Below are 27,354 nucleotides of genomic sequence, written 5' to 3' on the forward strand. Positions count from 1 at the left end.
GTTAATTATGTTAGCGTTAGCCAACACCTCAAAGCACAATATATAGCTTTAGAAAGATTTCACTGCTAATGACTGTTGGATGTAAATACATATTTTATATAATTATACATTTTTTGGCTGCCCTCCTGTCAGATGGACCAATGATCATTGCCTTAAACCGTAAGTAAAGATATTTAAGTTTCATTGGAAATCTGTTTCATCATCATTTTCTCTGCCCATTTCGTGGTGGCAGGTGAGGAAGCGGACAAGCACCCCTGGCGAGAGCAATGCTGTGCCTCCTCACAGTGTCAGGTCCACCCTTTCCCCAGGGGAGACGTGCCCATAGAACCTAAGAAACAAGGAGACACCAGTGTCCTACCACTCCATGTTCCTAAGTTCAATTTCTTAAGGTTAAAAAAAGGACCTAAGCAAGAGCTTTAATATTTTATTCCCTTATCCCATTAACTGTCTCACAGATTACACTTCCCCAACCACTACTACCGACTGATTTAAAGAGTGTAACTCATGGATACCATGTAAAATTTTGTATTGTTATGGAACTCAGAATTCGTACAGCGTGGATTGAGCATCCTATCAACTTGGCCAGTACTTTATAAGTGAAAATTATTCAAATTCATGTTCCAAATACAATTAATTCTACCCTAGAAACAATATGCACCAATGACATCAAAAGCTAATTTAAAAGCAAAGGCTAACAACAATAAACAATAGAATATTTAATAAAAACTCTATTTTTATTTGATGAAAAAATTAAGATAACTGGGCAAGGAGAAGAAGGGAGATATCAGACCAAAACATATATATTCCAGGGCCAATTTTTCTTTCCAGATAATTCTGATCCTCAACCATACAGAGTCTCATTGAGTTTGCCAGTAAATAATCCTCGCAGTACATTAGTGCTGAGCCGCAGAATGCCACAAACTATCATAGAATCTGAAAGAGTCAGAATATACCACCTAGGTCATCCAGCCTGACCTTATGCATTTTACAAGAGTTCATTTTAAACCATTCCCAGAAACCTCTTATGTAACCTGTTCCTAAACATCTGCCATGAATTACAGAAATTAGAGACAGCTAGTTTATCCCTTCCACTAGCTCTCTAGGGAGATGATTCTGATTTCTAATAGTTCCCAATATAAATTACATACATACATTTTTCCTACTTTTGCTAATTTGTTTTCTAAACTAAATTCTTCTTTTTCTTCATATCATTTCAGGGGCAATCTCTTAACTGCCCCCAAACAATTTTTCTCTTTGAGTGTTCTCTAAATATATGATCACTAACTACTGTCTTTCCTTCTAAATATGCCCATCATTAGACAAGCTATAAATGACCAGCTTCTTTCAGTCATAAATCAATCTCATTATTCTCTTAATCATTATTTCTTGTACTTCCCAGAACTCTTTCTATGGAACATAAATGTGCAGTTAAGATATATCATTTATCACTTTTAAATATTCTACCTGAAGGGAAAAAAGAGCCTAGGAATATTAATTTCATTTCCACGTTTTCATGAAACTAGCTTAAAAAAATTTTTTTCAGACCATAGCTCATCCTTCCTTTTTTTTTTTTTAAGGAAAAAGAAAGGTAGAGAGCTGCTTCTTTAATAGCTGTTTTAGAAAAGAAGACCAGGTAGTCCAACCAAAACACTGACTAACCTTCTAATTGGTTATGTTCTATATGAAAATAAGACTTTTAGAAACAAGTTCTATTTTATTTTATTTTTTAAGATTTTATTTATTTATTCGACAGAGAGAGACAGCCAGCGAGAGAGGGAACACAAGCAGGGGGAGTGGGAGAGGAAGAAGCAGGCTCATAGCAGAAGAGCCTGATGTGGGACTTGATCCCGTAACGCCGGGATCATGCCCTGAGCTGAAGGCAGACGCTTAACCACTGTGCCACCCAGGCGCCCCTAGAAACAAGTTTTAATATCCTCACTTATTCACTATCTATAAAAGATAATAGTGGACTAATTAGAATTCCATCTTTCTTCAACTGCTTATTAATTAAACAGCAAAAATATATATATATATGAAGAATTTAGTGTAAGACGGGAGCCTCGGTGGCTCAGTGGGTTAAACGTCTGACCGTTGATTTCGGCTTAGGTCAAGATCTCAGGATCCTGAGATCAAGCCCTGAACTGGGCTCCATGCTGGGTATGGAGCCTGCTTAAGATTCTCTCTTTTCCTCTACCCCTCCCCCCATTTCTCTCTCTGTCCCTCTCAAAAAAAAAAAAAAAAGTCCATCAGCCTTCTTTCCTCACCCCACAAACAAATAAATTTCTGATGAAGTATTTGATGTTTGTTTTTGATCCAGCCATTGTTTTTTAATCAAATTTCATCACATTTCTGGATGGGGAAAGATTTCTAAGATTCAAAAATATGAAAGAAGCCACACAGAAAAAGGATAGATTACATAAGAACAGGAGAAAATTCCAACAATAGAAAGCACATATGCTTAACATCTCAATTAAGTTAAGCACTCATACAAGCACTAAAATCCCCAAGAAAAACAAATAGGCAAAGGACAAAAGATGTCTCAAAAAAAAATCACTAAAATCTTCATAGAAAAATATCAGCATCTGGTAATCAAAGAAATGCAAATTCAAACAAGAAGATACTCTATCAATTTAGCCAAAGATTTTAGAAATTGTAATAGCAAACAACCAACATTTATTGGGTTCTTACTTTGTGCTGGGTTTTACTCTAAATACTTGGCTAAAATCCAAATGTTAATTCATTAGAATCTCACAACAACCCTCTGAGGTAGGTATACTCATTATCTCCACTTTACAGATGTGGCAACTGAGGCATGGAAGTAAATACAAACTTCTTGTGCTGGCAAGGGGTAGTGAAACAGGCACTGACGTAGTACCTTAGGTAAAGGTACTATACTTAAGTCATCTTCAAAATGTTAATTCCTATTACACAAAAATTCTGAGGTCCTAATCTTAAAAAAATTCATGGAATCTATCCAAGGGAATAATTATAAATTTAACTTAAACTTATAATACAGATGTTCAAATTAGGAGCAATCCACATATTCAAAGTCGAATTGCTAAGTATATATGTATGCTCATATAAATATGGTATGTTTTACAATCATTAAAAATTACTTTCATGAACAAGCATAACTTGGAAAAGTATTTGTTATGATATTAAATGAAGATGCAATGTGCTCAGATAACTATATCTACAATATAATCACAAATATACAGTAAGTGGATTTTAAAGGCCACAGGAAAAGATACCAAAATGTTAACTGTGGTTCTCTTATATGTACAAGGATAACAGGTGACGTTTTACCTTCTTAGCTATCTCTTCTGTCAAACATTTTCACAGTGTGTTATGTTAAACTTGTAAAATTGCAGTTAAAACATGTTTTTTAAAAGCAAATAATGTGTTATAAATAAGAGGAGGTAAAACGAGTTTAAAACTAAAAAACTCCAGAGCTGAATAATCAAAGGTGAAAACTAAAGGGTAAGTACAAGAGAAGTGAGCAATGCACAGTTCTCTAAAGGAAAAGTAGAATATGGGAATTCAAAAGGATGGTGGTGTTTTGTTCCACGAAGTGAAAGATAAATATTCAATAAATTAGCAATTTAAAAGTAAGTATGCATCAAAGTCATATACTTACATAAATCAATAATGAAAACAACAGTCAAAATTTGGAGAAATACAATTATTTTAAAATACATAATGACATCTACTAGGAGGCAGTATGCACAGTGGATAAGCTCGGGCCATCAAGTCGGACTACTTAGGACCAAATTCCAGCTCCGCCACCTGCTAACTGTGTGACTGCGGGAAGTTCTTTAACTTCTCTGATCCTCATTTCTCTACCAAGTGCCCGTTCTAGGACCTCCCTGAGGGACTTGTACTTAGGGCAGTCCTGAAAAGGTGCTTCACAACATTTACTCTGCAGCTTTATACCTGCCTGTTTTCCAGGCTGGCTCCCTCAGTAGATGAAATTCTATCAGATAGGTACTATATCTTGTCAACTACCAGATGCCTAGTTCTTGAAGGTACTCAGATTATTTGCTGAATGAAAGACTATTCAAAAATACTACGCACCTAACTGAATAGTCACCTTAAAAAGTCATTATTATTTTCTAACAATTTCTGTCATTTTAAGATAAATTTTAACTCATTTTAAACTTGCTTTATGATTAAGTTACTCAAGAAAAATTAGTCTTTATGTCATACTCTTTATGTCACACTATCTCTTCAGCTCAAAATAAAAAGCTCAAATTAATCAACCACTTCATTTGCATAGTTTAGCACCAAATGACTTCTATTATTAAAACTAAACTTCGTGCCCAATATAATCGTCTCTACTCCCAAGGATATGACTTCAGCGCTAAAAAAGCGTTTCTAAGATAGAAGACTATCTAAATTTCTGAAGTGTTTGGCACAATATAAGCATAGCCTGAATAGAAGGATGCAGTCTTTCTCATTACTATTAAAGGGACCACACACTGACAGTTTCTTGGTATATTACTCATTTTCTCAGCTTTCTACACAAGAGACAGGGTGTATTATGATATCTGAATACATAAACACTATTCATAGCAGGAAAAATTAATTAGTTATCTTGAATAAAATATGATAGCAGTAAAAATCTGGAAAACATGAAATTATAAAGAATACAATATAAGCCAATCAGAATGAATGGCCAATACAGTATTGATATATTAATGCATTTGTGCTTTAAAAATGAAAATTGGTGCTATTCACTTATACATACTCTGCATACAGCTACTTAAAAGCCTGAATATTAGCAAGGCTTAAAAGAGTATAAGGATGATGGAGAATTATGAGGGTAAATAAGTGGTAAAAACCTATCCCTAAGCTTTTAAAGGATAATTTAGCAATATCTACTCAAAGACTTTAAAAATCAATATACCCTTTTATATAGAAATTTCACATCTATAAATTTATCTTAAGAAATCATTTCAGATGTGCAAAAATATTCTAATTTGTACTCTCACTGTTGACAAGAGAAAAATTTTTTAAAGCAACATTCTAAAATTTCTGATAAAATTAAATAAATTAACTGAATATCATTAAAAATGATATTGGAATACACTTAGTGACACAGAAAGATGATCAGAACATCTTTAGAAAATATTTGTGTTCTCCGAAGATAAACTCAAAATGGATGAAAGACCATGTGAGACAGGAATACATCAAAATCCTAGAGGAAAACACAGCAACCTCTTTGACCTCGGTCACAGAAATTCTTGCTAGATACATCTCCAAAGGCAAGGAAAACAAAAGCAAAAATGAACTACTGGGACTTTATCAAGATAAAATGCTTCTGCACAGTAAAGGAAATAGTCAACAAAACAAAAAGGTGCAACCTATGGAATGGGAGAAGATATTTACAAATGACATATCAGATCAAGGGCTAGTATCCAAGATCTATAAAAAGAATTTATCAAACTCAACACCCAAAAACCAAAGAATCCAGTCAAGAAATGGGCAGAAGACATAAACTGACATTTCCCCAAAGAAGACATACAAACGGCCAACAGACACATGAAAAAATGCTCCACATGATGTGGAAATACAAATCAAAACCACAATGAGATACCACCTTTCACCAGTCAGAATGGCTAAAATTAACAAGACAGGAAACAACAAATGTTGGCGAGGATGCAGAGAAAGGGGATCCCTTTTACACTATTGGTGGGGATGGAAGCTGGTACAGCCACTCTGGAGAACAGTATGGAGGTTCCTCAAGACGTTAAAAATAGAGCTACTCTATGACCCAGTAACTGCACTACTAGGTATTTACTCCAAAGATACAAATGTAGTGATCCCAAGGGGCACCTGCACCCCAATGTTCGTAGCAGCCATGTCCACAATGGCCAAACTGTGAGAAGAGCTGAGATGTTCATTGACAGATGAATGGATAAAAAGATGTGGTGTATATATACAATGGAATATTACTCAGCCATCAGAAAGGATGAGTACTTACCATTTCCATCTACATGGATGGAACTGGAGGGTATTATGCAGAGCAAAATAAGTCAAACAGAGAAAGACAATTATCATATGTTTTCACTCATATGTGGAATATAAGAAACAGCACAGAGGATCATAGGAAAAGAGAGGGAAAACAGAATGGGAAGTCATCAAAGAAGGAGAAAAACCATAAGAGACTCTTAACTATAGGAAACGAACTGCGGGTTGTTGGAAGGGGATAGGTGGGGGGATGGGTAATTGGGTGACGGGCATGAAGGAGAGCACGTGATGTGATGAACACGGGGTGTTATACCAACTGATGAATTACTCAACACTACATTTGAAACTAATGATATAGTGTATATTGGCTGATTGAATTTAAATTTAAAAAAAGAAAAAATATTTGTGTTCTCTATAACAATTATTTCATTTTAAAAAGTAAAAATTAATTTCAAGAAGACAGTGCTGAATATATAAAAACAAATGAAAATAGTCTCAAAATCTAAGAGAATTAAATGTTAAAGGAAAAAAGAGTGTTACAGAATATTATGTGCATTGTGATATATTTTAGAAAAATGTTAGTTCTGCCTCCTGGTTTTGCTTGATTTGTACTACCGAAGTTCACTCTGCTTGGCTTCAGAGACCATGTCATAATCATAAACACTACTTTTTAAATGTAACACTCAAATTAAATTAGTAACAAAAGCCCAAATTCAAAAAAGTGAGGTAAGAGCTAATTCAGACAAAAGCTTTACTTTTTAAAAAGGACAATGTATTAAAAAGAAACCTAATTTGTTAATTGTTCTTAATGGCTTTGAACATTAGATTGCTATGCTAAGCATAGGTATAGCCACATACACCATTCATGTTATCATCTCTCTGTCTCTAAGAACTGGGGATTTAACACTGTCAAGGGAAGGCACACACAGGTTAGATACCTGACATTTCCGTTTTCACAAACCCATGCTGCCCCCTTCTGGATACTTTTGGAGATTATGTGATAATAAAGTTTATTAAGATGAAATAAATGAGAAGTAATCGTATTTTAAGTAATCTATTAAAGAAGCTAGCCTATATGCTCATATAAAGAAATATATATATTACTGGTACTAAATTAATTTGGAAACATTTTCCAAAAATTCCATTTTGAATAAAGTTCTACTAGCAGCACACAGCTGATAATCCAGTCATCCATGCCAATGAGGGAAATAAATATAAATACGTATTTATTAAAAGTAAATAAAACATAATACTTAACAAAGTCACTTTTTTGTTCCCTTCCATATGCATTCTCCCCCCACTCCCAAAGCAAAGCAGAATGTGAATTTGGTACTTATCTTTCCAGTTCAATTTTAATAATTTTACTACCTATGCATGCATCCATAAATACATAGTATGGACTTGTGTGTTTTTTAAATGTAAATAGACAGTATCTTATTGTATCACACACACAAAGGTTCCACGTCACAGGCTGCACTTCTAAACACAGCCACCACTGCAACTCCAGGTCAGTGAGGAAATGTGGATAGCTCCATGCAAAGACATCAGTACCATTCTACAGGTAAGAAATATTCTACTGGGTCACTAGTGTTATTTTTTAATTTCTGCATTTTCATGCCTGTCACTAATCTCCGTCTGGTTTATTAGGAAAAATGTTTTTTAAAGCATTCCTGACGTTTTAAAATTATTTTCTTGGTATTTTTTTCAAAGTCTAGTTTCTTTCTCTGAAATTAAAATATGTGGAAATAAAATGTTCCTGGATCTTGAAGAGTGGAGTCCTTCATACTGGAAGCTATCGTAAAAAAAAGAATGATGACTAGGAGGGGAAGCTGGCAGGGAGGTGAAGGGAAGAGGTCAGGTCATTTTCAATTGGAACTACTAATCCTAATGCTAAAGACTTGGAAGCAGTTTTTTGCTGCAGCACTCCGGAGGCCTTAAGAAATCTGCCCTCCTTTCAAGAACTCTCTTCTGCAAACTCCGGGGATTTGGTGCACACTTTGGCCTCCCCTAGCCTACCGTTGAGATTTTGGAAATTCACCAAAGCCTACCTCTGACTACCCATATCTGGAAAGCGTTCTATCTGTAACCATTCTACGTTGCTTAAATTTCTCAGTTATTAGAATAAGATTAAGCTAAAGTGCTACACTTCTGAAGTATTAAAACATTCTAGCATTGAAAATCTCTGAAGGATTCCAAGGTATTGCACTCCGAGTTAAGGGAACCACACAGTTGGGAGAACGGGGCAGGCGGGGAGGGGGGGGAGACTTGCTTTTCACTAGTAAGATTTAATACCTTTTGCATTCTATATACCTATTTATGAAATATTTTAAGATACTACAGTAAGTAATATTCTCAGTGCAGATGAAAAGTTAAAATTAAAAAACCCAAAATTTTAGCAAGTCTATTTTTAAAACAGATTTTTCTAAAAAGTCTTCTTTTGGGTATTTAAAATGGCAATCTAATTTTTTAGTAATAATGTAAGGGTTCCACTTTAAATTTGAATCCTATTAAAACTGCCTCAGAGCTTTAACTTCTTTTTTAAAAATATTTTTTATTATATTATGTCTGATTAGCATACACACGGTGAAAACCACTCTTTTAAAAACAATAAACACAACTTGGAGTGACAAAAATGGTATAGAATTGTACACTATATTGCATAATTCAGATACTGTTTAAGTCATTTCACTTCAGTTTCCTTCCAGATGTATCTTTCATATGTATATACCAGCACACGCATAGGCTCTTTCATATATACATAGTACATGTAGATGTACTTCTCCTGTGTACTCACAGCACGTGTACATGCACTGCTCATGTGACACGCAGCACATGCATATGTACCTTTTCCATGTAAGTACAGCATGTGTATATGTATCTTTCGTGTGTATGTACAGCACGTTATGAATCTTTCTTTTGTACATACAGCACATGCATGTTTCATTCACATGTATATACAGTACGGGTACATGTATCATTCATCTGTATGTATGATACATTTTGTTTCAAGAAACCAAACCACCAAAAAGAAAAAAAAAACAACTTCAAACTGAAGCTTTTCCCTTTACATTCAATAACCTTAAGAAGAAACAGAAATGACACCCTAATATTAAAGATCTCAAAACTACAAGTTTCAACATCCCTCCCGAAGTCGAAACACAGAGCTCACAGCATTTTTTGAGTAGTTTCCCAAAGTTCTTGTTTCTCTGAGTACCCAGAATACGCCCCTCCCCTTATCCTTCACAGCACTTTGTTAGTATCTCTCCTTTACGTGTATGTAGTAGGCCTTGCAGGAGACTAACATTTGCCTGATCCTCCTCCTAAAACGCAAGGTTACATTTCTGGGAACATTTAAACACATTATGTGGTGGATGGCAATACTGCCCCCAGCGGCTTTCTGAATTGTTCTCAATAACGCTTTAGCATTATACAACCCTGAATTACTTCAATATTTCATATCTTAAAGGATACCTTCAGAAAAATTTTAACTTTCTTATTACATTTTAATTATTTAAAATAATTTGTATCATATATAAAAGTTAAATCTCAGTTATCTGGACAATTTGGTGACTCCAACTCAATTTCAAAGCACTCTGTCTACTAAATGGACTGTTACTATTTTGGAAAAAAATCTAAATTTCTCGAAAAAATGAAAAACAAAAAAACCTTCAATGTAAAATAAAAACAAAATCTATTCAATTTAAGTACTCTACACAATGCTGTAGTCAGGCAGTATTTATCATCTATGAACATGTCAAGTTTTTAAATACTTACAACTCCCATTAATAAAAGAATAGAGAAATCATTTATCAAAAATAAAGTATACAGAACCACTGAGGCCGGCACCAAATTAATGTTATTTTATAGCAAGGATATGGAAAGGTTTTTGGTTAAAAAGATGCTAATATGGGATAAAAATGATGGGAGTGGGGCAAGAAAGGATGACAAAGAAACACCTAGAGTGTAGGAAAGGAAGTGCACGTCATTGGTCCGCTGAGACACGTGTGTGGAGTTGTGAAGGAGCGTACCGTCTGCCTCAGAGCTGCCTGCACCGTCTTTCTACCTACAGATCTCATTCCTTCTTCACCATCTCCCTAAGCTAAGACACGATGATTCGCTTGGTACTTAAAACCCCCTATGTGTTGGAAACACAAAATAACTACAAAATAAAGGAAAAAATCATCAACCTTATACATCCTTGATTATAATTTAAGTAAATTTTAAAACACAACTAATATTCCTCTGTTTTAGGACATCTTTTCCTGAAAAAAAAAATATTGCAAGAAATCAAAACTCAACTTTCTGATTCTACCTAAAACAACCAAAACTCTATACTAATCCAAAAAGCAATGACAAACTTTTCAATATTTATCTTTAAACACTATGTTTGGTAAATACTTATAATCTTCCAATGACCAGATGACAACTTTAAAAATATTTTCTGCTAAAAGAAAAGGACACTAGATCAATTTATGAAGGGACAACCTAAGCACCGGACTCTTCGTATATCATTAACTCTAACTCAGCAAGACAGTCATTTGCTTAACATTTAGCAAACATCAAATTCTTAGCTTTTTATTAATCATTTAGGCTCTTTGACCTTCGGACACATTAGCTGATGCCCCTAAAATCACCAGCTAAACAAAAAGGTTATCAACCAGGCAGTCACTACTTGTTAAATTATCACAAAGTTAAAAGCAAGTCTGTCTTAGTTGGTACATTTATTTATTTATTTATTTATTTATTTATTTATTTATTTATTTATTTTGCAAGCGAATAAAAGAGAGCCAGCGAGCACGAGCGGAGGGCAGAGGGAGAAGCAGACTCCCACTAAGCAAGGAGCTCAATGCAGGACTCGATTCCAGGACCCTGGGATCATGATCTGAGCACCGAAGGCACACACTTAACCAACTAAACCACCTGTACTTTGAATGTCAATTAAAAACAAGAGAATCTCTGTCATTAAGTCTATAAGTAAATTATTAAGTCTTACTTTTTTTCCAAGTACCAGACTTCCTTGTCTGTGTCTTTCTTCCTATTAGCCAGACACTAGCACCTGGGCCAGCCCCTTGTCTAGTCAGGAGCCCATTCCCTATGTAGCTGCACATGTCTACCAGGTACTTTTTTACTCAGTAAAAATCATTTCTAAATGCAACTGGTCAAAAATAAATTTATTATATATCCACTTGAAGTTTTTTTCTTTAAAGATTTTATTTATTTGACAGTGAGAGAGAGTGCACAAGCAGGGGGAATGGCAGGCAGAAATAGAGGGAGAAACAGGCTCCCCACTCGGTGGGAAGCCTGACATGGGGCTCGATCCCAGGACCCTGAGGTCATGACCTCAGCCAAAGGCAGGCACTTAACCAACTGAGCCACTCAGGTGCCCCTCCACTTGAAGTTTTTAAAAAAGAAACCAGAGAATGCTCTCAAACATACAAGCTATAAAAAGTATGTATTAATGGAGATTCAAACAGAAAACATGATCGTATGTAAACTCCAAACTTTACTTTCAGTCATATTTATAATTTAAAATATATATTTCTCTAATATTTTATATAACAACAAAAATCTGGGATGAAAATTCTCATGTTTCACTATAGGGCATAACTACTAATGAAGTTAGAATGGGTTGTAACAGTGCTGTAACTCACAAGTACAATTATGAGGATATGTGTTTCACTAAAATAGACTTAAGATTGGTTGTGTAAATAAACACAGAGCAACTGTTTGCAGTGATGTAGATAAGAAACTAACAACCAATTTGAAAAGATAGGAAAAGGCAGGAATAAAAAAAGAAGAGAATGATTAAGAACCTAAATTTGAGAGCGCCTGGGTGGCTCAGCTGGTTAAGCAGCCACTCTTGATTTCGGCTCTTGACTTCAGCTCAGGTCACGATCTCAGGGCCTGGGATTGAGCCCCACATCCAGCTCCACGCTCAGCAGGAAGTCTGCTTGAGGATTCTCCTTCCCTCTCCCTCTGCCCCTCCTGCCACTCCCGCTCTCGCTCTCTCGCTCTAATAAATAAATAAATCTTCAAAAATTAAAAAAACAAACAACAATTTTCAAGTCTAGCAGAAAAAAAAAGACAACTGGCACTAGGACTTCCTACAACACCATCCATATCAAATCAAACAAAATCTAGCTCTGGCAGAACACAGCGGATAAAATACATTATCAGGAAGATTAAGCAGAAAGGTCAAGGAAAATTCCTTGGGTTTTGAAATGAAACACCTTATAAACACTGCATCAGATACACAAGTAAAATGTAAGACCATAACCTGTGAAGCTGAATGGATTTTGATAAACATGAAACCTGTGTGTAAGACAACAGTGTGTGTGTGTTTGTATGTGCATGCATACATATGTGAATGCTGGGAAATAGTGATTGTGCACACAAAGTTGGCTAATCACAAGAAAAAGTTCATGATTAACAAATAGTAAAAGAAATTATGAAGAAAAAATTATGGGTCTATTATTTATCAGTCCTAAAGCGTCCTCAAACGTCATATTCCTAAATTAGGTTTTTGATATCACTACACACCCATCAGTAAGAAAGCAATCTGCTTTCATAAAAGAATGCAAAATTTTCCAAAAATCATTATCAGTGACTGTTATACTTTCCCTTTTCACAATAAGTGTTTATTTAAACAAACACTATTAATAAGTGCTAGTAAGTATTTTGCCTCTACCGAAGTATACATCCACTATCTTTCTGCTCAGATAGAGCTGAACATAATGAGATTGCAGAATATCTTTGTGAATATTTAAACTACTTTAAAATGGAAAATTGAAACTCTGATAAACTGCAACTGTGTTTCAGAGACAAGCCATACTATTTAGGAGCAAGTAACAGGAAAAAACAATAATATGCATCTTCTATTTCTATACCCAATAGTAAATAACTATAATTCTGCTTAAATATTATATATTAACATTATCTAGTTTTAAAATTGAAAGGGTTTTGCTAATTCTTTCGTCACATTTTCTTTAAGTTAGATTCTATTCCTGATAGCAATATAACTCAGGGCTACCACAATAAAATTACCTTTTATTATCAACTTACACTACAGTTTTCAGGTGGAACTAGAAGCTGAGTAATCTCCCCACCATGCACACAGAAGATATGTTTCATTTCTCCAGAAAATATGTCCCAAATTATGACTGAAAAATCCACGCCTCCAGATATCAGGTATCTTTGGTCATAACGAGCTGAGACCTGATGAGGATATAGCAAACATGTGACTTTGTTCCGATGACCGCGGAGTGTTCTGTGAGGTGGCCAACCTGTGAATAAGGTTTTGGATTTAAAATGAGAAAATTATAGTCTTACAAGGTTTAAGCAGATAAAGGCAAACATGAATTGTTAGAACAACTATAATATTTATCATAGAAAAAGCTTCTAATTTTGTCTTCTAAAATCCTCTGTCCAATACAGTAGCTGCCAGCCACACGAGGCTGCCACGCATGTGAAATGCAGCTAGCGCAGACTCACATGTGCTGTAAATAGAGGAGGGTTCAGAGATTTAGCACAAAAAAGTAATGTGACATATCTCACTTGTAGTTTTTTATATTGATTGCAATTGATCTTATATTGTAAAATTGAAATTTTATTCAATTCTACAAGTTGAAATGAAAATAGTTTTGCTATACTGGGTTATATAGAAAACAGATTATTAAAATTAATTTCATCTGCTTCATTTTTACTTTATTAATGTGAATACAGAAAATCATATACTGTTATATATACGTATTTCTACTGGACAGCACTGTTCTAAAAGATTGGCGATGTTACTGGTAATATGGTAATTACTTAGTAAGCTATAGAGATAACTAATAATAAATGAAACTATTAACATATACCAAGAGGTAAAATCAGATATTTCTCTACATACAGTCATTACGTGGTATATGTTCCAATAATGGGTACTAAGTATTTCTTACCTGCACCGGCATTAAATTCTACCAACTCCTAGCACACTAACAACTAAGCTGATTCATTGTACTTCTTACAGACAAAGAGGGCAAACACTGTCAATATCATGGTTAGAGAGTTCTCAAAACACGTTAGACACTTGCAGATCTTCAGTATACCTCTTCGGAGCATGTGTTCCCCTTGCAGCAGCTGTACTATGGCTGTCTGTGTGGCAGGTACAATAATGATGCTTCCATCCTCACGGCCACAAACGAGTCGTCCATGTGCTGGTATGTACACACTTGCAGTGACTTTAAGAGGCTCATTACTATTGGGAATGACACTCAGCTGATCTATAATTCCAGCAGGACAAGGATTCAGTTTATCAAATGCCTCTTGCAAACTAATAGAAGTTGTCATTTTCAATTCTGTGGAGGTTTTGTTTTGTATTAAAAAAAAAAATTTGTCCATGTTAGAAAAAAATTAAACATTAAAATAAATGTACTTAGTTGATTCAGTAATATATATCAGAAAATGATAACTGTCACAAACTATAATTCTAAGAAGAATAAAATGACATGTACATTATGAATTTATTATGCAGTGCTTAGTATTTAGGTTGCTAAATTAAAAGAATTAAGAAATTGCTGCACATGATTTATTACTATCTTCTTTACCTTCCTGTTTATCAGGTGTGTCTGATACGTTCCAAATATTCAATCTTCCTGAAGAATCACCTTGAATTAATAGTTTATGGAGGTGTTCTTTGAATCCACAAAAGAACCGAGTAACAGGAGGACAAATTAGCAACTGCCAAAAGAAAAATGTTCAAAATTTTTAGCTTTTTTTTTTTTTTAAGGTAATCTCTACACCCAACTTGGGGCTTGAACTCATGATCCCAAGATCAAGAATTGCTTGCTCTACCAACTGAGCCAGTCAGGAGCCCCTTAGCTATTTTTAATCAAAATATTTCAGGGGCGCCTGGGTGACTCAGTCATTAAGCATCTGCCTTCGCTCAGGGCGTGATCCCAGAGTCCTGGGATAGAGCCCCGCATTGGGCTCCCTGCTCCACTGGGAGCCTGCTTCTTCCTCTCCCACTCCCCTTGCTTGTGCTCCCTCTCTCGCTGGCTGTCTCTCTCTCTGTCAAATAAATAAATAAAATCTTTAAAAAAAAAATTTCACATATTAACATTTTTTCAGATAAGGATGTTAAGTAGTTTGCCTCAGAACCAGAGTTAAAAAAACAAACAAACAAACGTGTTTATGGCATGAGTCAACAACATTTTAATGTAATTTTATAGCATTGATTACATGTCAACTAATATTCAAGTCCAATAAAATACAAACATGCAAAGAAATGAAAACTGCATTCATAGTCTTTCTCTAGAATTAGTATTTATATTCTTTTTCTCTATTTTAGAAAAACTGATTACTCACCACAACAATGCAATGTATTTAACTGTCTCCTATTAAATAACTAAAACAAAGATATACCACTCCTTCACCAAAAAGAAAAGTCTCCACTTTAAAGGTCAAAAGGGGAGAACTCACTAATCCTAGCTTTTTGCCCATTCCTGATTAGTCACTAAGAGCAGCAGCAAAATTAAACTACCAAGATTGTACAAGTAGAAGACTCCATTTTTTTTTTAAAGATTTTATTCATTTATCTGACAGAGAGAGAGACAGCCAGCGAGAGAGAGAACACACGCAGGGGGAATGGGAGAGGAAGAAGCAGGCTCCCAGCGGAAGAGCCGGATGTGGGGCTCGATCCCAGAACTCCGGGATCACGCCCTGAGCCGAAGGCAGACGCTTAACGACTCAGCTACCCAGGCACCCCAGAAGACTCCATTTTTTTTAAGCAGTATATTTTCAACTAATAGCATGACATTTTACTTGGTCACATTTACAAAATCAATTTGAACTTAGCCGGATGTGTTAACTATAGACCACTAGGATCAAAGGCCATTCATTAGCGTCTTGTGTATACTTTTTTTAAAACAAAATCTTTTTCTCTTTTTATGCCTTCAATGATACCACTTATTTGAAAATACTAAATAGGGGTGGGCTCATAAAATTAAAGTTTAGAATTTAAATTCACAAATACTTGAATATTAAAGCTTAGAATCCTATCCTGAAAAGCAGTAAAAAATAAATTTCAGTTTTGACAATCATAGTTAACAAATAATCTAATTACTGTATTTGGTGTTAGTTATTTCCTAAAAATCACTAGCCTAGAGAAACTATATATATTAAGCATAATGAATTCTGTGATTTAACTTAAAGTCAGAAAATTACTGAAGGCTGTAACTGATAAACAATATCTCTAACATGGAGAAGTTGCTACAGCAGCTATAATAACCAATATTCCATAGTCCACAGTGTATCTCACACCATATAATAGATGTATCTTAACTTAAAACATATCAGGGAGCTGGTATTTTTAAAAACATAATACGTACTTTGTTTTGCTTTGTTTTACCTATGTTTTTTATGTAAGTCATTATCCCTTAGTTTACCTGGAAGTGACTGTTTGGTTAGAGAAAAGGAGGCATTCAAGTTAGGAAAATAAAGGATAGGTTATAGAGCATCTTAACTGTACAGAGGTGTATAAATTCTGTAAATTCAAAATATTAAAAAAAGCAATCCCATCACATAAAGATGGAACAAAATGTTCAAAATGAAAAAGCTATACAAACCCAGAATATAAGTAAAGGAAACTTTACTTCCAAAACCACAGCTTTGTCCTTAATGCCCAAAAAATACAGAGATGAAAACCTAGTACGAAGTGTCATTGCATTTCAATTCTAAATTAATATTAAGTAGGTTTTTAGAAATCAGGGATGTCTGCGCGGCTGTCAATTAAGCATCTGCCTTCGACTCCAGTCCTGGGATTGAGCCCCATATCAGGCTCCCTGCTCCTCCCTCTCCCTCTGCTCCCCTGCCCCTGCTCTCTCTCACTCATACTCTCGCAAATAGATACATAAAATCTTTAAAAAAAAAAAAAAGAAAAAGAAAGAAAGAAAGAAAGAAAGAAAGAAAGAAAGAAAGAGAAGAAAGAAAAAAGAAAAGAGATCATAATAAACTTTGGTTGTCACAGACAGAAAATTTCTTTTATTCTTTATTTCTAATGCCTGATAATTTAAAACACTATATGATTTTGGGGAGATAGCAATGCCTTATGCAAGTAATGAACTAATACTAATGAGCAGTTTTCCATGATTATTTTTGCCCTCCCAAAATTATATGTCACTACGTTTACAATTGCATGATAGCATAATTTATGCCATCAATATTTTACCAAAAAGTCATTTCCACTATGTAATCAGTATAAGATCATCTGTATTCTTTGAGAAATATGAGCACTAAAAGCATATATGATAAAGATATGTAAATTTTAGAACTGTGCTTATAACTGACCATGTCAAAATGTTTTATGACATTTAACACAATGCCCTGAATCTTTCAAATTCTTAGCTACCAAAAGACCCTGATAAATGCGATTGTGAGAAATTTTCAATGTCACTATCAATTATAAATGATACCTGAAGAACTTTACCTCTTTATCTGCTCGATCTAAGAGGCTATGTTGTACAGGAGGAATTAAATTTTCAACTGCTTTCCCCACATCACTGCGGAATGAATCACTAGCTGGAAGGCAACTGAAAATGAGAAAAATATAACATTCAATTAAAATACTGGCATTAAATATTTTATCATACTATATGAGGAGGATTTTTGGACAATGCACAAAATATGGATTTTCAAATTAGTTAATTTAATGTAGGCATTAAATTAATGTCATTAAAATACCCTACTTGAAATAAAGATCCACCTAATTTTTGTACTTATAAGTTAAACTGGAATTATAAAGCTAACTTAAGAAACTCTGAAGTTTTTTACCTAAATCATTTATACTTTAAACATTTTTATCCATTCGAGTTATACCCTGAATTCAGATGCTTGCTTTGATTAAAATCCTAACTTATTATTGATTAAATACCTGGCAGGTAGTTTGTAAATATAACTTTGCCCATTTTCAGTCCAAATGATTACTTTATCTGCTGATACAAAGTCACCTCCAGTCCACGTCTGTCCATTTTCACTAGGACCTGAACACAGCAAGGAATAGTCTCCAGCATCAAACACCTACAAGGAACAAGAAATTTACAATCTAATTCATGTTGGTGTCATTTAAGTAAGATACAGTGACATTTAAACTAAAAACAAGGGGCGCTTGGGTAGCTCATTCAGATAAGCGTCTGCCTTCGGCTCAAGTCATAACTCCAGAGTCCTGGGATCCAGCCCCGGTCAGGCTCCCTGCCTGCTTGTCCGTCTCCCCCCTGCTTGTGCTCTCTCGTGCTCTCTCTCCCTCTCTCAAATAAATAAAAGCTTTAAAAAAAAAAAACAGACTAAAAACTAAACTTCTGGAAATATATTTAACAAACTCAGGCCTTTAAAATTCCCTACCTCAAGTTAAAGACATTGTGTCAGTGAGCCCTGGGGCATAGTCACCTTCACCAGGGAAAACACAACTAGGTCCCCAGCTGTGTGCCTCTTGGCGGTCAGGCATATGACACGGGGAGCAAATGTGCTGCCTTACGTAGGCACAGGGAATCCTTATGTAAAGGGAGGAATGTTCCATCAAAGAATTCCTAGTCATAGGGAACCAGCCTCTAGAATGCATGGTTATGACTCCTGTTTTATTTCTATGTTCAGTAACAATATTTCTAATACACTCAGATATCAGAACATCTCTTTTTTATTAATATGGGAATTATCTTACTTAATTTCATCCAGGGGCTGAAGTATCATAAATAGCAAATTAAAAGACTCAGTTTTATTATTTAATAATTCTCACGTATAAAAGACCCCCGTGCTCCCCCCCAAAAAAAGTCAAGTCCCTAAAATTTCATCAGCAGCACAGGCCATCTGGAGCTCTGCATCTGTAAGGCACATCAAAGTTAACAAAGTCCCTTTACATCATGATCTCATATGAGCCTTAGAAGGACTGCAGGAGGCAGGCATTGCTGTCCCATTTTACAGACAGCAAACTGACACAAACAAGGGCTACATCACGGGCTCAAGGTCACATGTCCAGTAAGTGCTAGAGCTAGGACTAAAAACTCTGATCTCATAATTCCTAGAAGAATTTTTCTGCCACCTTCAATAATTGGTAAAAGTGTATTCTACAGTGCTAAAAAATTCAATGGCTCAGAATTTTTATTTTAGTTTTCTTTAAATAAAAAGCAATCAAACTGCTTATACAGCGCCTTTTTGTAATTAAATCTTAGCTGAATTTATCATGATTTGGCTGTATTTATCATTTATTACATTAACACTACAACAATAGCCTATATGAATTCCAAAGGGTTAAAATATTCTTGAACCAAGCTCTTCCTTATAATTATCTTTGGAAGTCTGATAAACCAACACCTTGAAGGGTATAAATACAGCTTCATATTTATATAGTTATCTTACCCTCCAATATTTGGAGCACACAACCAAAAGTGACCTTTGTGTGAATGCACAAAAAGAAATGCTTTGGCAATTCTGACAATAAATCGGTTTGGATTCCTCCTCAAATATTGGCTCAGTATCCTGAAAAGAGAAAGATATGTAAAACGTTAGGAATGGTTTGGTTGTCGATTAAAATTATCATACAATGATAAAAATAAATAAAATGGAAGAAAGACATCACTTGATATATTCATCATTTTAGCCTCTTATGTGAGAACCAAGGTAATAAAAAGCAGCAAAAATACACTCCAACCATATCCAGGGACAATGTCTTTGCTACAAAGCTACTCAAGATTAAAATGCTGATGAGAATCAGAGTGCCAACACTGTGGCAATAACAGATGATAAAAGTTTGAGTCAAACCTAAATTCTGTATCTATACGTCCTTCTACGCTAAAAAAAAAAACTGATCAATTCCTCCAGGTCCTTCCCCAAATTCAGTGTGTAAAAATTCAGTAGCTGAAGAGATTAGCATCGATACTGTCAGAATATTGATCTGCCGTTTCTACTGACAGAGCTACAAGGAATTCAAGCCCAAAGAACAGAGAGAGAACTAAAATTGGCTTTATATACTTTTTGTATTGGTTTGCTTTATTTTTTTCCCTCAAGCAAAACTGTCTTTTAACTTTAATAGAGGCAACTGAGGAAAATCCCAGCTCTTCTGTGTTTCTCTACTTTATATCCTGTACAGTATGTTTCTCTGTTTCATATCCTCGACAGAGCAGATGTCTGCCATCAAAAATGAAAAACGTAATACACTTACAGAGACAGCATACTAGGGGATGTTCTAATACTATGTCAATAAGAGTCTTGAAAAAGAATAGCTTTCTCCTGGCTCTTTAGGAAAAAAAGGGAGGGGGCCTATCGCTAAAACTGAAGACTCTGTAAGAACAGAACATTTGTCTCACCTGCATGCCACTTATTTCAGAGGTAACAATCCACACCTTCAAGATGCCCGTCACTGAGAGTGCGACCACGGTGTCCTCTAAGTTGAGAGGGACCAAGAACCCAAGATTACAAACATAATACGCTTTCTTTCTATATAGTAACATTAATGAAATTAAGTAATAATGCTTTTAATTGGCGTAAAAGCGTAATTCTCTACTTCATGAAATAGAAGCCAGATTTTGAAACACAACAGGCCACAAATTTGAAATTCAAGGAAAAGTTGTTTGCAGCTACTTGAATTTTTTTATTTCTAATCAACCAGTTTTTAATAATTTCAAATGTTCCTGATCACTATGATTACTTGATGATTTAACAAAGAATTTTTATTCTTCAAAATTCACAACTTTTAATTATTTATCATGGATGAGCACACTCACTTTATTTCTTGAAGACACTCATTTCCCCACTGTCCCACCTACTTTGCCTGTCTTCTACATTTTATGGCACATTACACCCTCTATAGACTGTGATCAGGACAAGACATGATCTAAAAATGAAATGCATAAGCTGTAGGTAAGGAAGCAGTCACAGCGCCATGGTAACGTACATGAAACTCTGAGAGCAGAGACACGAGGAGCAGTCTCGTGCGGGTTCCAGAGTGAGGGAGATATCCGTGAAAATCTCATTCTCTTCACTAACTAACGGATGAACTGTGGATAACTTAACTAACCTTAGATTCAATTTGCTTATCTGTAAGCAAATACAAATGAGTAACACTGGTACTGGGCTGCTATGAGAATTAAGACACACCACAGGTACAGCACTCAGCTGTCAATCAAGATGGGTTATTACTATTATTAAAAAGAACCGTTTGCTGTCCTTAAGTAAAAACCTCATCATATTACACAGTTCTCCAGGCAATGTAAGGCACTGGAATGCAGTGATTACAAGTCATGACCCTGTATGGAGACACTAACAACTGCTCACAAACCTGTCAATTTATAGTAAAAGTGGAACATACCAATATAGCTAAAATTCTCAAATATCCAAAGACTAGAATATGGTAAGTGCAGATTAAAAGTTACATATGCTTGCAAGATTATAAACTGATAACATTTAGAATTGCATGCACAGCACAAAAGTTTTCATCAGTGACATTCTATCTTATGCCGACCACAGTACATGTGCTTCTCACGTGGAAACAGCGTAAAAATTCAAAATGTGCAAACCACTTGTCACAAATATAAAGAAAACATTGATTGTAACTAAGATTATAGGTGAATATGCTAATAATGAGTTCCCTATTGCCTGGAAAATGAAGTTGAATGTCTTTTTCACTGCTATGCTCTTGAATAAAGCAGTAATTCTCTAATAGGTATTAAAAAGCCTCTACTTGAGAAGGTCCCAGATTAAAGAAGCCTCTTCAATTTTATTTCACTGAACAACTCCCAAATACATTTGACCAGAGAACCCTCCTTTTTCACTAATACCTATTAACAAACTTCAGAACCAATACTCTGCAAGTGAGCCCTTGGGAAATGCTGCAAACCCATCCACTCTGTTTCCACAGCCACTGCTGGACTTCAGACCTGCACCACTCTCAGCTGGGGTATTAAAATCATCTCCCATCTAAACCATTCTCAACAACGTCACCAAAGTGATGCTTAAAACACAAATCCCAGGGTGCTAGGTGGCTCAGTTTGTTGAGAGTCTGCCTTCGGCTCAGGTCATGATCTTAAGGTCCTGGAATCGGGTCCCGCATCGGGCTCCCTGCTCAGCAAGGAACCTGCTTCTCCCTCTCCCTCCGTCCCTTCTCACCCCCACTCATGGATGTGCTCTCTCTCTCTCAAATAAATAAATAAAATCTTTTAAAAAATAAAAAAATAAAATAAAACATAAGTCCCTTCAAGCATTCTTATCAGAGACTGTCCAACATCTATAGTAAGGGCCAGAAAGCCACAGCTCATGGATCAAATCAAGCCCACTGTCTGTTTTTTGTAAATAACATTTTATCAGAACACAGGCTCATTCACTTCAGTACTATGTGCTTTTGTGCTACACTGGCAGAACGTAGTAGCTGAAACATAGATCACGTGGACTGTAAAACCTAAAATATTTAGTATGTGGTCCTTTACAGTACAAGTATACCAACCCCTGATCTACAGGACGAAACCAAAGTTCCCTAGCTAGCACACAAGACCCTTTCTGATCTACCTTCCACCCACTGTGCCAATCACAGAAGCCCCCACTCCTTCTTCCCTCAAACTTCTTATTTATGTTTTATGCTTATGAAATATACCATATATGATACAGAACTCTACAGTAAACTACCCATTATGTCAGGGGGGTGAAGTCCCTAAAGGGCACCACACACTGACCTTGTGTTCGGTGGGATCGGATAATACTCATGGAGCTAATCCAGTCTGGAGAGATCTTTGATACTAAGGAGTATAACACCTCAAGGCTGGTGGCATCCACAACGAGGATTTCAGGATAGTGGCCATGGCATAAAAGCCTTCCTTCTCTCTGATTTCCAACAGAAAACTGGTAGAACTAAAAGGAAAAAGAGTTTTAAATGTTCTCCTTTACTTCTGAGACTCAATTCGCAAGCACTTCATCAAGCTTATGATGGCACTCAATTTCTCCAGGAATATTTCCAGACAGGTACTATCTGGCACCTCTTATAGGTGTCTACGTATATATACACACATTCATCAAGTTACATTAATATTTCAAAATATCTAACAAAAATTATTCTTTTCCTAACATCCTTCCTTTTGAAATATTTTGGAGCAGAAGTCACAGTAATTCTTCATTTTTAATCCTCCTATAGCATCTAAAACAGGACTGTTGAATGAATTCATAAAACACCTCAACAAAATCAGCTTCACAAATCAAAGCAAAAGGAATCTTTTCACAAACCAAAGCAAAAAATATGAATTTTAGATGAATGAGAATAGCTGGGTATAGGCTTATAATTATTAGTTATGACCAAACGAAATTTAGAAGATGACTGCTATTCAACCATGTTATAATCAGCAGTAAATTCTGATTAATCTAAGTGTGTTATTTCAGACTAAAGTATGAGACAAACCATGTAAACTTACACTTTGTGAAAGAAAAATAGAGGACGAACCAATACAATCATGATCTACATGTTACTCATCCCAAGAATAACTCAAAAGGAAAGGATGGGTTTCCATCAACCAAAGAGCAGAAGAAGAATAACTATCAAAACAAGATTAACAACTTCTCAAAGGACCTGTCTCCCGCTAGCTTCAAAAAACAAAAAGTGACTTTCCTAGTGCAATGATTTTCTTAGAGGATTACTCGAAGGTGAAGACATCTAATAACCACGGAACTACTTCCAAAGGATTGGACCTTACACGAATCACATGACGGCAAGCTAGACTGAGTACAAAGGGCAATGCTGTAGCCACTCCACAACTGGGAAAGTAACTAAGGACTGCTCCCACACTCATCAGCCCTGTTCTCAGGCTCAACATTGCATGTGAAGGAATACGATCTTCTCTCAACTATGGGGTACCCTGTATAAGAAGGAGTACAACTTCTTAAACACTGAACACAGAGCGCATTAACTAAGCACATTAACTAAGGGCAAGGTAGCACCACTAAGACTCCAAGAGGGGAGTCTAATAAAACACAATCACAGAGGGCATCTCTAGATCTTAGAAGGTTGATCCAAAAAACAGGACACACAACCTGGAGGTCCCAGGGACTGCCAGGCACTCTCATATGATTACGTGACCGTAGGCAGCCCTGACCCATCTAAGGGGAGAGGGCTGAGGAGGAAAAGATGGGTGCAGAGAAGCAATCTCTGTCAGTATCCACCTGACACCAGCCAGGAGAGACACATGCACGACAGTCAGTAGAGAAGAGCTCGCTCCTGGGGGCAGGGATATTTTATTAGCCTTGCCTGATAAATGCCTCCCACCTTTTGCTTTGAAGTTATACTCCCAAATAATCTTCTGACCACTAAATTTAGCTCCTTAGACACTTTCATACTAGCAAAGAAAGTATCCTGAATGGAGAAACAATTTTTCCAAATATCAAAAAGGGATCTCCCATGTGATAATTTAGTAAGTTGGCATCTCCTTGTGATTTCAGTAAGTGCCAGTGTGACCAAGGTTTATCATTTCTGTTTATACAAACAACTCACTCTTGGACCTGAGAGTGAAGATCACACAGGAAACAACTGCCCCACACTAGTGAACTTGTCAAAGAGCATCTTCTACTTAGAGATGTTTGCCAAGTTAAATGCAGGACCTAATACAGGATCTGAGAAAGAACAGGCACTAAAAGTAAATTGAATAAACAAAGAGAATTTTTCCTAAAATGTAAAACAAAAGTTTTTAAATCATGGAATTATACAAGAGTCAAAATGTTTATATCCAATGAGTTCGAGACATTAATCTATAAAGTCACTAACCATATATCATTCATTATCCATTTTCTCTCTATAACCCTTGATGATTCATCATATAATAAAAAATAAGTAACATATGCCCTTAAATAAAAAGCTTACACTCTAACAACACCAAAGAAGCAATTTTTAAAAGGCCTTTGCGAGGATAAGAAACAGTAAAAAAAAAAAAAAAAAAAAAAAAAAAAGACTTTATTACACAAACCATCACCTCACCTTGAAACATTTTCCACTGCTTTTCTAATTTGTGTTGGCACAAGATTTCTTTTCCAACAAGTGACTGTATTTGTTTGCGGGAGGCAGTATGATGTAACCGAAAGAATAGAAAGATAAACCTGATTTGGGATGCTGGCGCCAGGAATGACTCACTGTGAGACTGGGACAAGTCATTTAATCACTCTGGGTCTCAGCTTCTTTATATGTAAAATAGCATACTCCTATCTCATTTGTAAGGATGTGGGGAGAACTAAATGAAACACCGTAAAAGAAATGACTATACAATATGTGCTCAGTAAATGTTAGTTCTCTTCTCTTCCCTCTCCTGCCCCATTGAGAACATAAATCATATTTTCAATGGATTTGTGATTTTCCCAATATTCAACAGAGTAAATGATGCATAAACTGAAGCACAAAAAAACTTGACAATTATGAAAGAGTAAGAACGAATACCAGGAATAGAAACCAGAAACTATAAATTCCTATGTCAATTCTTGTATAAGGCAGACATATGAAACAGTCATTTCTTCAACAGTTAGAAAGTCAAAAGAAATGTAGCCAAGGACCAACTGCACAAGTAATAAGCAGGATATGATCTGTAAAGTGGGTCAATCTGTGTTAAGCGTGAATGGAATCATAAAGGCTTTAGCATGAGAGAATTCATTATTCAGGATCTAGAGGACTGACCCAACTAATAAAGGGGCTCTCACTTGGGTAATCAGGATGGCCAGAAAGAACAGAAGTGGCAGTGGTAACTGGCTAACCCTCCACCTTTCCCCATTAGTCACCTCTACTTAATATGCCCTCATTGTACCATCCAATGAAGAATACTTTCACTACCCCAACTGTAGTCTTCTTGTCCTGTTACTCATCTCCACCCATTATTCATATAAAACTTTAGGCTCAATGTTTAAAAAACATTTAACTGTATACCTGCAATAAGTTGTGCTGACTTGGACCATTATGGATATAGATACTAACCTGTATGCCTGTATGTGTGCAGGCTAATTTTGTAAACTCAATACATCTGCCATCATTCACGTCCCAGAGACACATTTCTCTATAAAACAAAAATAATAGCTAATTTTAAATCTGATTTGTAAAAGCACCGTCAAACTTTGTCACAGTACTTTAATCTTTCATTAAAACTGATATATTTCAAGGAAAAGGAGTATATAATCATTATGCTGTTTGGAAAAATTCTGGTCCTCACTCACCATCCCAACCTCCCCACCCCCACCTAGAACCACATTCTTTCTGGGCACATGGTAGGACTGCATTTCCTGGCTCCCTTTTGGTTGTTAAAGTCTTGTGAGTAGTTCTGGCCACAACTGATGCAAGGGCCCCAAGAACTTTCTTTCTCCTCTGCCTCCATTCTAAACAGCAACTGCTTCTGTCAGTGGTTGCTCCCTTCACCCTCAACCTCAAAGTAAGGATGATAGTGAAGCAGAGCCCCAAATGATATACCAGGGTCAAGTGACAAAAACAAGAAATAAACTTTTAATTTAAACCACCAGGATTTTTCCATTAGTTATCAGCATAGCTAGAAAATTTAGCACAACACAAAGCCAACTTAATTAAGTCAACTTAATTCCAAACCTTTGCAAATTAAATGTAATATTCGGATTTTGATTCAGTGTTTATTGCATACATTTTATCACGTGCATAACAAAAAAGGCTTCTATCTCAAACTGAAGATATGACATTCAAAGTTAGAAATATCAATTTGTCTTTGTCTTTTAAAGAAATAAACTTTATTTAACAGAAGACATTAATAAAATGCAGTGATGCTAATATTCTCAAGGGTTTCTTCAAAATGCCTTTTCTTATATCTCACATGGTATGAAACAATTTTTCAAAGATGTTCAATCTTATTTAGAATATGCATGCTAATATGAATTATCCTCTAATTGACCAAAAGGGATTATATTTTTACCTGATACTGTCTCTTCTTGTTACAGTTACAAAAGGTCCTTTTCAAGTTCATAAATTATGGGGGGCTGATGGGAGGGAAGAACTTCTTAAATAATGCTCTTCCAGGTCCCCACCTCCCTTCAATAACATATTACATATATAATTTTCTAAGCACCAGAAAAGTTTAGAAACTCCTCACTCTGAACCCCATGACTATTACCTAATGATTTCTCTCTCTCTAAAAACAAGTTATATTCTAGGACTCAGGAATATATAATTACATTAGTGTATACATGAATACAACTATATGAACTTTGCATGGCTTCATCTTCCAAATTTATGCTAGCCTAGCCATCATTCAGTTGTTTGCCTAACTCCATAAAAATACCATGGAGATTAGTAATCAAGCTTTAACTTATAAGGTATTCTGAATTTCTCAAAAGCAAGGCAAAAATATAATCATAAATTATGATAAAAGTATTATAAAAATCATT

At 35.6% G+C, this 27,354-nt stretch overlaps 1 protein-coding gene across 3 annotated transcripts in view; it reads right to left on the reverse strand.

The window, feature by feature from the left end:
- The window catches only part of WDR7 (WD repeat domain 7), a 346,017-nt gene that overhangs the window by 290,240 nt on the left and 28,423 nt on the right, over positions 1-27,354 (reverse strand). For all 3 annotated transcript variants that reach the window (XM_045790167.2, XM_045790166.2, XM_045790168.2), the window contains exons 5-13: positions 25,928-26,006; positions 22,665-22,839; positions 20,307-20,383; positions 19,360-19,479; positions 17,882-18,027; positions 17,438-17,540; positions 14,559-14,691; positions 14,061-14,309; positions 13,033-13,253 (exon numbers count right to left, since the gene is read on the reverse strand). In XM_045790167.2, coding sequence (XP_045646123.1) covers positions 13,033-13,253; positions 14,061-14,309; positions 14,559-14,691; positions 17,438-17,540; positions 17,882-18,027; positions 19,360-19,479; positions 20,307-20,383; positions 22,665-22,839; positions 25,928-26,006 — 1,303 coding nt within the window. The remainder of the gene's footprint in view (positions 1-13,032; positions 13,254-14,060; positions 14,310-14,558; positions 14,692-17,437; positions 17,541-17,881; positions 18,028-19,359; positions 19,480-20,306; positions 20,384-22,664; positions 22,840-25,927; positions 26,007-27,354) is intronic.

The sequence above is a fragment of the Ursus americanus genome, chromosome 19 (genome assembly GCF_024610735.1).
Source record: "Ursus americanus isolate L20-20 chromosome 19, mUrsAme1.1.p, whole genome shotgun sequence".
In the NCBI taxonomy this organism is placed as follows: Eukaryota; Metazoa; Chordata; class Mammalia; order Carnivora; family Ursidae; genus Ursus; species Ursus americanus.